The sequence below is a fragment of the Gnatocerus cornutus genome, unplaced genomic scaffold (assembly GCF_029298725.1).
Source record: "Gnatocerus cornutus isolate USDA-ARS CGAHR unplaced genomic scaffold, icGnaCorn1.1 ctg00000033.1, whole genome shotgun sequence".
NCBI classification, from domain to species: Eukaryota; Metazoa; Arthropoda; class Insecta; order Coleoptera; family Tenebrionidae; genus Gnatocerus; species Gnatocerus cornutus.
Window position 1 is genome coordinate 647,109 of NW_028275382.1, and position 12,039 is coordinate 659,147.

General features: G+C 38.9%; 1 protein-coding gene across 1 annotated transcript in view; it reads right to left on the reverse strand.

Annotated features, from left to right (window-relative positions):
* Positions 1-12,039, reverse strand: part of LOC148166008 (CLIP domain-containing serine protease B4-like) — a 612,376-nt gene that overhangs the window by 306,888 nt on the left and 293,449 nt on the right. The window contains exon 6 of the mRNA XM_088049497.1: positions 1,319-1,333. Coding sequence (XP_087905623.1) covers positions 1,319-1,333 — 15 coding nt within the window. The remainder of the gene's footprint in view (positions 1-1,318; positions 1,334-12,039) is intronic.

Below are 12,039 nucleotides of genomic sequence, written 5' to 3' on the forward strand. Positions count from 1 at the left end.
ATCGTGGTTACGACTTACGTTGTCCCAGAGTTTTTCTATTTTATCTTGACGCTCGTCTAGATATTCTGTAGTCTTACGTGCACTGGAGTCCTTCTTCATGTTGGTAAGGACCTTTTTTATTGATTCGTACAGCTCCTCTTGGGCCTTGACGAATTCGTTGAATGTATCCATGACTGTTATTGCACTTCACAATTTGGAAACGATGGTTGAATTGTTGAAACTGTTGTGGTTGGATTTGTCCACACACTAGTTATTTTTGGCACTTGGGCGCGAAGATAACTTGAAGGTTGCGCGACGGCGACGGACGACGAACGGCCCGTTTGACCCGACACGTGAAATTTCTTAAGCGTTTGGTTACTTAAGTTAACAACTGATACTTCCACTGATGGAGTATACACTTTCGGTACTGAAGACGCGAAAGTTCGTGAGACGCGACGCGACGAGTTTTACACGACACGGAGAAATTGAACACAAATTTGCAAAGAATGCAAAGGAAAAGGGACGTCGACTGTGGACGCTGGTAAATCAACCGCTCTCGATGAATGTTATTTTAACACTGTATATTCTGACTATCCAACCATAATTCACATACTTTGGCCTACTTATTTACAATTATTTCTACACATTAAACTATATTTTGCTGAGTGGACAAATGAAACTGTTAAGGTGGCAATGATGCCTTAACAGTAACCACGATTAGCTGACATCGAAATTAGGATCATTTAAAAAGGAAATTAAATTAATAAAACTAAATGTTCGGAATATGTAGTACTAGCAGCGCCGGGGGCCGCACAATCAAAATTAACCCGTGAAAAGTCGTCCGGTACCATTGGAAAAGTAACGTGATCAAAGTGCACCAATTAATTGGCCAACTTTAAAGAAGAAAAAGTCACACGCTTTGGCAAGCATAATCTAGGGGATAATGAGATAACCAGATAAGTGGTTAAAAGACCGCGCGGACAGAGCGTATCTGATTTCGGGGGCTACGTGACCAAAACCGTAATTTGTAAAATTCGCGAATTAAGATCATAATCAACCATTCATCGGGACAACGCGATTCCAACAAATCTCGCAAAGAGCTTCTCTACATTTTGATACCACACTCGATATAGTTACTAACCCTTTTAGCAGCGGAAGTCAACCATAGTTCAGCATAAATTGATATAATTAGGAGATTTTAATTTTGTGTTAATTCTTTACAAGATTATTAGTTAGGGTCTTTGTTGCAAATGATTGTTTAGAATGATTAGTGACATTTAGATTTAAATCAAACAGGTAATAACTGTTCTATTCAAAATCTGGTTAAGCCTTTAGAAACCATTGTCCGAACTACCTTAGTAGACACCGCCAAATTTTCCCAACATAGAACTAGAGCATGCCAATTTCAGGAAGGTAGATCTGATAAGGGAAATTTAGAAAAAGGGATTTTCGATTTCACAAATCATCCCGAGAATGCCATCTAGGTCGAAACGGCAGAAACACTTATCTCAATTTCTTAATCAGAGTTAAATTAGGTTTACGCATAATTGTAATAAACGAAACAGGGCCGAAGACCACGTTTGTTGTTGATTTGGTCAGGTATAAAATAATTAAATAATTTTCAACAAATCAACAAAAACATTTAACAGCAAACGGGTCAACTTCATCGTAGAACTTTCATTCTTTTTTTATATCGGTGATGCCTAGTTGAATACAACATAAAGGTGCCTTGCGATGGCTTTAATTACCGATATGAACGTAATAATTAAATAATGGGTAATTAATTTGCATATGTGCTAAGAGAGTGGGGAATGAGCGCGAACCGAAACCACCCTCAAGCGTCCAATAGGGAAACACAAGTCAAAATTAAAATGCGCGAGCAAATCCGGCTGAGCCGTTTCTTAAAAACCGAAAATTAGGGAAGAGTCAGTCATTAGACGGCCTTTGATTGCTTCAGTTGTACTTTCGGATGACGATCTGTTTTATCGAAGTAATTCCCTGCTAGTGAGTTTTCTTGTGCCGTGCATTTAAATTTAAATTGTTTCATTTAGATTTCTGTGTGTTGGTGCTGGATTAATAGTTTTCTAGTTTTTTTGTAATTTTTCTTCATTGTGCATAGCAAACTTTAAACGCGTTAACCTCACAGAGTCGGAAAGAGTGCAGTGGGTGTCCCCATCCCTTAGTCGGAGTTTCCGGGTGCCCCAGCGGCAAGGTAAGATTTTGATTGCAAATTGCGCGGGCTTGAGGTGTGTGTTCGCGGTTAGAAAATAACTAAACTACTACGTCGGTCAAGAGAAGTCGGGGAACCACGCTAAAATATGAATCATTGTATATACATTGTATTCCTATATATACAGGACCGTGGATTTGACGAAATCGTACGAATCGTACGGGTCCTTGCTCTTACGAGAGCCATCTTTACTTTAACATCGTGGGAGGAAACAAGAACATTCAAGCAAAGAAACGGATCCCTCAGTTAACTGCAATCCACTGGTTATTTGTTCGCAAATTCGGTTTGCATATTCCGAGCTTCGTTTGTCGTACATTCGGTGTATTTTGCAACGAGTCGAATTCTGGACTTTGCTCGCGTGTGGCGTTCTTGCCAATCTTAGACCGGACTTGGACCGTCTAGCTAAAGCGTAATCTAAAAACCCGCGATGTAAACCAACTGTTAACTAAACACTTATTGCCTAAAATCCGCGGCGCCCATGTCTAAGTACGGTGTAAGTTCGAAGTGTCAAAATTTGTCTGGAAATCAAAGCGCATCAAGAGACCTGAAGTTAGGCGCAGTTGAAAAGGTATTTTTTGGGAAATCTCTTCCAGATGCCCAGAACTCTGTTGAGTTAGCGGAAATCTCTTCTAGATTTCCGAAGAGGGAGTCCGCCAAGGAATTTACTTGCGCCGCTCCGTGTCGTAAAGGAATTAACGTAGACGCGTTGCTTGAGTTAGGCGACATAACCCCCTCTGCTCTGGCCCATATTACTATCATTTGTATTGTTTATGTTGCATGTTATTGTTTTCCAGATTTAGAATTTCGGACTTAAGATTTGGCCCTGTAAATTTAATTGATGTGTGTCAATAAACTCCTTGATATGTATTGCTGCTTTTAAATGGGTGAACCCCCTCCTTTGGTGTGTGGTGCTACTTTGCCGGAACGCTGAGGATCCTGAATTTCGACCCCGAGCATCCTTAGATGTTGTTAATAAAAATAAAAGGGGTAATTAGCTACCCCTAATCAAAATACACAAAGTAGGATAAGTGAAGGTTTGATTTACCTTCGGTGACGATCACGCGAGCGCATCCGCCAACACGGCGAGAACTAAAGGTACCCCTTTAGGAAACAACAACGGTAGAAAGGGGTTGTCTCACTACAGTACCGACACCCCATTCTGTCTGTATTTGACAGTACGCTGTCAAATATTACTTTGTTTTAAAAATTTAAATTCTCATGATTTTGTTTAAGTCAGGACCAATGAGCCACCGGTACTAATTACTCAGGTAATCAAGTGAACTTAAGATATTGGTTGAATTTTTTGTATGTTTTTTTAAGTATATTTTGGGCAACTTTTTAGTGATTTTTGTGTCCTATTGTTGACGGTGTTTGCACTCTGAGAGCTGATCTAACACTCAGCGTATTTGGAAGCTTCTGTCTCTGTTCACTTCTTAAGTTAGAAAAGAATATACAGAAGCACAATCATAATGCAATACGTTCTTGGTTGGCTTTCGCTTCAGTTATCGGATAGAAAAAGATAAAACCATATAAGTACTTCATTTCTTGCTTTGAACGCTTTTATGAGAGATCGGGATAAGTCCGTGAAACAGAGTGTCCTTATAACTCATAGATGATTGGATGTAGTGGTAAAACATCTTGGGGTTCTTGTCGCAAATAATAGTTTTTTCCTGTCTTTTTCTAGCACGCTTGATCTCTGCCCGGTGTAGATTGGAAAAGGTAGGGAGCACATTGTAGATTTTTTGTTTTTTTATTTTTCGCCAGTGTTTTCTTTCTTGACAATTTATTTAGTAAATTATGATTTATTCTATTACATTTGTTTTTCGCGTGCCTGTGAATGAGTTTTGGCGAATACTTTCTTTATAAATGCTAGATTATTGCAGTTAAATAATAACATTGCTCTTTAGGGTTTAAACATTGGAAGCAAGAGTTCAGTCAATATCCACAATAGAATTACGCGGGTATCTAGAGTCAGGATACTCAAGACCATGAACCCCTACTTATTTTTGTCGGTTCAGAAAGGGTTGTTTTTCTAAAGAACCCCAATCCCTGAGCTAAAAGCGTTGCGACACCAACCCGCAAATGGCCATTTTAGTCGACCTGAGCCTACCCAACTTTTCGTTCCTTTTTTCTTATTGCAACTACTGGAAAGCGTGTGTCACATTCCGATCTTATATTTTCTTCTCATTAACGGTCTTAAGTTTGTTTTCATCAAAATAATAAAAACAGTGCAAAGTATTTTCTTTTCTTTTAGTTCCATCGATTCTACTTTTGTTCTTTTTCTATTTCCACGGTTTTTCTTCAGGCTCTTCATTTTGTTTGCCTTTCTATTACTTTGTTATTATTCATAGTGCTGATCCAAATCAAGTTATGTCATAATTAAAAATTAGTAGCTCTTGGCTTCCTGTGCTCTCAATGTTATATTACCTAATTATCTTATTTCTACTTGCAGATTTCTACTATGTCATCTACGATTAAAACGACCAATATGGGCTTAGTGTACACCCTTGAATGTCTCCTGTCTTTGTTTCAAAGATGCTGATGTTAGTTGTATAAAATTCTTTATCAATTTTCATTTTTTTCTCTATTCCCTGTGATATTAGGTATACTTCTAGAAAACAATTTCCAAACGGTGTGATTAATCATCGATTAATCAGGGATTGTTCACCTGGAAGTGTCGAAAGTAGAGCGGCTCACAGTCCACGGTGGAGCAATCCTGGTGTGACAATTAGTTGTGGATGCATCGACAGCAGAATACGGTTGCAAACCAGCGACCGTAAACTAGTTACGTTGGTTGTTATGTTGACGAACAACAGATTTACACAACATTTTGAACATCACAGTTATATTTAATTCAAATTAGTATTAAATTAGATAGGCGTTTGTTAATAAACGATAGTATTGATAGAACCAAGATGGTTGTCTCTACTCACCCCCTCAACATGGTTCTTCGAGCAAACTAAGTTTATCATCGTGGCAAATCTTGTAGTATGCAAGATTCAAGTGGGCAAAACATTGGCAAATTCCTATAGTTTTCGCGAACCGGGAGTGCCTGTTCGTGGAAAAATCTTGTAAAGAGTGCAAGATTCAAGTGGGCAAAAAGTTGCCAAATTCCTAAAGTTTTCGCGAAACGGGAGTGGCTGTTCGTGGAAAAGTGTTTGTACCAAGGAAAGTGAGAGTGCTGCCTGACAAAATGGTAGAAACAGCTGAAGAGATTAAGTTGAAACTAGACTTAATAGACCAAGCCCGTCGGATGGAGTTGTTGAGAATCGACATTAACAGCGCAAAGACGGCAACTAAAGGGTTCCGACAGTATTCGGAAGACATCAGAACTCAATGGGAAATCATCCGAGAAAAGGAAGTGGAACTTAGCAGGTGTGCGAGGGGCAACCGGGAGTCCAAGTACTTTAAAGAGGAATGGTTTGGCACGATGCGTGCAGAGTATCGTGCAGTAATGATTCATTTGGAAGAGAAAATGAAAAGTCCAAGCGGTGGTAATGGAACTTCGGGGTCAACGAGTGTGGTGCTGAAAAAGATTACGATACCGGTATTTGAAGGCAAATACGAAGAATGGCCCACATTCCAGGACCTATTCGCGAAGATCATTCACGCCAACACAAGTCTCAGCAAGGTGGAAAAGCTGCAGTACTTGAAGACGTACGTAAGCGGTGAAGCGCTACGGGCCATTCAATATTTTGAGATTCTTGAAGACAACTACAGCAGTGCTTGGGATGAACTTCAAGAAAGGTTCAACAATAAGAGGTTGATCGTGAACAAACTAGTGAACAAGATCTTGCAACTACCATCAATGAAGGAGGATGACGGAGCAGAAGAACTGAAGACGATGTACAACACAGTGAAAGAGTGTCTAGAAGCCATAAAGCAGCAGAAGATTGAGGTTTCATCGTGGGATCCAATCATTGTTTGTATGATGGCAAACAAGTGGAACTGGAAGACCAATGAAAGCTTTGAAGCGTCAATAGACAACCCTTTCGAAGTACAATCCTTGGAGAGTGTGCTGAAGTTCTTGATGAAAAGATTCCAGGCGTTGGAAGCAGTTGATCATCTTGCAAAGAAGTCGGAACGAGAAGACGCAACAAGTTTCAAGGAGTCTCCAACATCAAACGAGGCAAGTTGCAAATTTTGTTCTTTGTCACACGCAATTTATGCATGCCCTGAATTTAAATCGCTTGATGTTGATAAACGGTTTAACTTCGCGAGGGAACGGAAACTTTGCTACAACTGTTTGAGTCATGAAGTTGGGAAGAAATGCTACTCGCAGAGTAAATGTCGCGTATGTGGGAAAACTCATCATACCCTAATGCATCGGGATGAAGAAAAACCAAAACTTCAATGGACGAAGGTAGCAAGCCATATCTCTCGTTACGTCGAAACGGTATTGCTGGCGACGGCATTAATCCGAGTGAAGAATGCGTCCGGCAATTTCCAGTACTTACGAGCACTTATTGATCCGGGATCGCAGTCTGCATTTGCTACGGAAGAAGCAGCCTGTCAGTTAGGACTACTGCGAACAAAGATTAGAGCAGAAGTTTCGGGGATTGGAGATGAGAAACCCAAAATTAGCAGCCAAAAAGTTCAAATTGTTTACAAAGCAAGGATGCTAGGAGCAATTGAATTATCGGCAGATGCAATTATACTACCCAAGTTAACCGAAAATACTCCGAAGCACCGGAGAGACTTCGAGGAGGACGATTGGAAAAACGTGGTCATTGCGGATCCAACGTTTCACACACCAGGTCCGATAGACCTCATTTTGGGAGTAAAGGAGTTCCGTGAGATTCTTTTAGATGGAATCAAAAAGACAGAAAATGGGTTGTTATGTCAAAATACCCAATTGGGATGGATAATATCCGGAAACAGCTCAGTGACAAAAGCAAATGGCGATTTGATGACACGGGCTCAAGAAGACCAAAATATGAACAAATTTTGGGAGAAACAAGAAGTTTCAATAGAGCAGCAGCTGACAAATGAAGAAGAAATGTGTCAGAAGCGGTATGAAGAAACAACACAACGAGACATGGATGGAAAATACGTCGTCAGAATTCCATTCAAAAGTGATGATTCTGAACTTGCGGAATCTAGGTCACGGGCGGTAGCAAGGTCACTACAACCCGAGAGACGGCTGAGTAAGCAACAAAAACAATGTGTAGATGACAACGAGTTCAAGCGAAAACACATTGAACTAGGTCAAAGCAGAAGGGTCTTTAAAAAGAGAAGGAAAAATGGCCAAACGTCACAATAGAAGAAGGTTGAATTCACGTCCACTGTGCACATTAACCGAAGAAGTTAACGATGTATCAGTGTTGACACCAGGACACTTTCTCATTGGAAAGGAGTTGGTGGGACCAACCAATCCCCTAGCGTTAGAAAGTTGTGACGGTCTAACGGGAAGATGGAGAGTCATCCAAAAGATGAAAAGGGACTTTTGGAAGGCATGGACGACAGATTACCTACACCAGCTGCAACAGCGAAACAAGTGGCAGTCAGAAGTAGAAAATTTGAAGCCAGGAGATGTCATCTTAGTGAAAGAAGATAACATCTCTGCCAGTAAGTGGCCGTTGGCGAAAATTGAACAAGTTCATAAGGGACAAGAAGGATTGGTAAGGGTCGTGACAATTCGAAGAGCGTCCGGACTGGAAGCAAAACGCCCAATTCACAAGTTGGTGAAGATTCCAACAGGAAACCAGGCGGATTCAAATAATCAAGGGACAAGCACAACAGGAAGTGGTGGAACTTCAACCGTTAGGGATTTTGGATCCGTTTCATAACTACTCCACATCAGGGTTGTCGCGAACTTAAGTTAAGCCAGTTAGATTTCTGTTGTTAATGGGAATTAGTTGTAATTCATGGGAAACTTGTACTTAATCATGTAGCAATTATTTTAAAGGGGGATTAAATAGTTGTAATACGAATGCCATATACTATAAATAACTTGATGTGAAACAAAATACTGTGGTCAGCTGATGTTTCAGTGTATCATCCAGGGGATCAAGGCCGCAGTACTCAACCTTTATTGCCACGACTGAGACAACATTCTGCTGGAGAGGTCCACAACCCATTTCGTCGCCCTCGCCAATATGATTAATCATCGATTAATCAGGGATTGTTCACCTGGAAGTGTCGAAAGTAGAGCGGCTCACAGTCTACGGTGGAGCAATCCTGATGTGACAGTTAGTTGTGGATGCATCGACAGCAGAATACGGTTGCAAACCAGCGACCGTAAACCAGTTACGTTGGTTGTTATGTTGACGAACAACAGATTTACACAACATTTTGAACATCACAGTTATATTTAATTCAAATTAGTATTATATTAGATAGGCGTTTGTTAATAAACGATAGTATTGATAGAACCAAGGTGGTTGTCTTTACTCACCCGCTCAACAGGTGATTTTTAAAAGTTTTTTTTGACAAAAGATTTATTTACAATTCGAGAACAAATCAAGAAGTTTATGTTGAAGTTAAAATAGTGTCTTATAATTCTATGGAGAGATATTGACATGAATTGTTCTACTCATCATATTACTTTACCGACAAAAGTTACCTTTGTGATCCAAAATCATTATTTTGTTGATTCCAGGATCTGTAAACGTATTAGCACATTACAACATAACCTTTCATGTTACTTGCATCAGAAAATGTAACAAAAATCGTCTAGATCTAGTTAGAAGTCGCTACCGTCACCACATCTCTAAATTTTCGGTTGCTTTCGTAGCATTTGTGCAAACTCGAATGCTTGTTTGAGACTTGCTAGTTTTTCGATCTAACGGTTGAGGCGGTTGAGGCGCCATTTGCAGACATGCGCACATTAGATAGTATCTTTAAACAACCAACGCTCAACTTTGCTCAACGGCACATCGTCATATTTTAGGCTATGGATAACGGGGAGGTAAGGAGAGAGGAAAAAGATATCCAAATAGTCACGGAATAAATATTTTTTATATTACATTTTAATTTTCAAAAAAACAACAACTGGAGAGTTAACACTTACTAAAATTTGAGCAGGATCACTTGCTTCGATAGTTGAGAGGTCCGAGTTCTTCGCTTTGCGGCTGACTCCTCCAAGCGGGAAAGACATAGGGATTTTTGGATAGAGGACCCATTTCCCAAATTAACGCGCAAGGTTTCGAGTCATTGGGCGCTTCGGGGGACGTTTTCTTTATTTGAAAAAACGTTTTGTGTTTTGACGATTAACATTTCGACTCCACGTTGCTGGCGCTGCTGTCATATGTTTACGTTTTTCACCGGTTTTCTGCTTAAAGATACTATGTCATGTGCAACTGTTTTTAGGTATTCTCGACACTTTTCACGATCCGCCGCGCCCCTGGACACTTTCCGCGCGCACAGTGTCGCTCTCCAAAGGGCACGATTTGCAAAAAAAAACGTTTTCCTCCGACGATTGACATTGGCATTTCGCTAGACGTTGGTTTCGCTGGTGTCGTGATTTGGCCAATGTTCACTAGATCGAAAACCCATCGCATTAAAAAAAAATTGATTCAGTGACAGTTGGCATTGCTCAAATTTCGTCCTAATTCTCGTTTTTTTGATGTTAAAAGTCAACAAGAGCCCTCTTTCCGACAGAACGGTCAGTTGGGTGACTCCGGTTATTTAATAAAAACCTTTACCGCTTGTGAAAATGTGAGGTTATGTTATCTGTCAAAGTTTTAGTTGGCACTGATGAAACGACCAACTTACGCTCTAAGGTTGGCAAACCTGAATGTGTTTTACGTGCTGCCTATGCAATTTAAACTCGAAACGACATTTTTGTGAGGTTAAAACACCTAACTGTGTAGTTTCAAATAACAAGAAAACATGAAGATCTTTAAATCTCAACCACAAAATGAAAATTTGGACAGCCTTCATTGAAGTAAACCAGATACGTATTGAGAAGAAAAAGACAAATGGGAATGGACGAATGATACAAATGGCTACAAATAAGGAAATCCACGTTTTTGAGGTTAAGAGCCCCCTTTCCAGCAGAACAGACAGATGCGATTCTCCCATTAAAATCTTTTATTCACCGACAGTCAAGATGTGAGGTTATCTTACTTGCCGATGTTTTAGTTGCCACCGAAGAAACGACCAACTCACGCTCTAAGGTTGGCAACACTGAGTGTGTTTCACGTGCTGCGTAAGCATATCGAACTTGAAATGTCATTTTTGTGAGTTTATGAGTTGACGTTTTTTTTGTTTGCCATTAATTAGGTCATTATCTAATCCCTAACGCTCTCTTCATGAAAACCTCTTTCGGTGATTGCAATTCTGGGATTGGTGGAGGCACCGCAGATTGTGACGACCAAACGAAAAAAATAATAATAATAATAATTGCTTTATTTACGAACAAAAAAAGTTCTTTACATTAAATACAAAAATAATTAAACGATTGTTAACAAAAATTATATAATCTTCTTTTAAATTGATGTAAAGTGATATTAAAGAAATCTATCTCACTAGATACACTATTACACCATCTCATCATATTATTTAGTGGACATGACGACGCATAATTTGTGATATACACAGATTCATAAAACATAGGCGAGGAACGGGTGATACGATTAGGGACATTAAAATTAAGGAATTTCAGAATATTCGGAGCATCACATATGTTATTTAACAATTTAAACATAAAACATACAGCATGAAATTTTCTGCGACCATGTAGTTCTTTAAGTCCAAGATATTCTTTACAAAGAGGTATTGAATTTTGTATTGACAAAGGTAACTTACTTTTAATAATGTAAATAAATTTATTTTGAACACTTTCGATTCTGTTTATATGGGTTGTATAGTAAGGAGACCATACTATACTACCATACTCAAGATTAGATCTAATAAAGCAAACGTATAAAAGTGTTATCGTTCTAACATTATTAAATTCTTTAGTGAATCTTTTTAAACATCCTAATGTTTTATTGGCTTTAGAAATTATAGTTTCGTAATGATAAGTAAATGTTAGTTTACAATCCAGCATCACACCCAAATCTTTGACTACTAGCAAAATACCTAGACGCTTGTTGTTGATAGGGTAACAAGGCATAGAAGGATAAATCTTGCGACTAAAATTGATGACATTACACTTGTCGCAGTTAAGAAACATTGAGTTATTTTTACACCACCCAGATAAGACTAACAGATCATGTTGAATCATTATACAGTCACTGACATTATTGATTACATTATATATTTTTAAGTCATCAGCAAACATTTCAAAATTACAAATAAATCCTCTACTAATATCATTTACAAAAATTGAAAATAGCAGAGGATCCAAGATAGATCCTTGAGGGACACCTGAAGGCACATGTGATTTATCCGAGATTTGTGACTCTAACTTAATCATTTGAAACCTGCCACATAAGTAGGACCTGAACCATTTAAGAATACTTCCCGAAACACCATATGCTGCTAACTTTTTCAATAGCAAATTATGATTAAGTCTATCAAAGGCCTTACTAAAGTCTGTATAAACTGTATGTACTTCTAAATCCTCACTGATAGCATCAATAACTACATTCGTAAAACTTAATAGATTAGTGATTGTCGAGCGCTTGCCAAAAAATCCGTGTTGATTTATGGAAATAATGTTTTTAAACTTAGAAAAGATATACTTCGAAACAATAGATTCAAAAACCTCAGGCGGTGTTGACAGGATAGACACAGGACGATAGTTTTCAACATTACGTTTGGACCCAGATTTAAACACAGGAACTACGTAAGCTTGTTTCCATAAGGATGGAAATTGACCAGCGGATAAAGAAATATTGAAAATGATCTGTAATGGCAGTGCTAAAGCTTGTTTACACTCT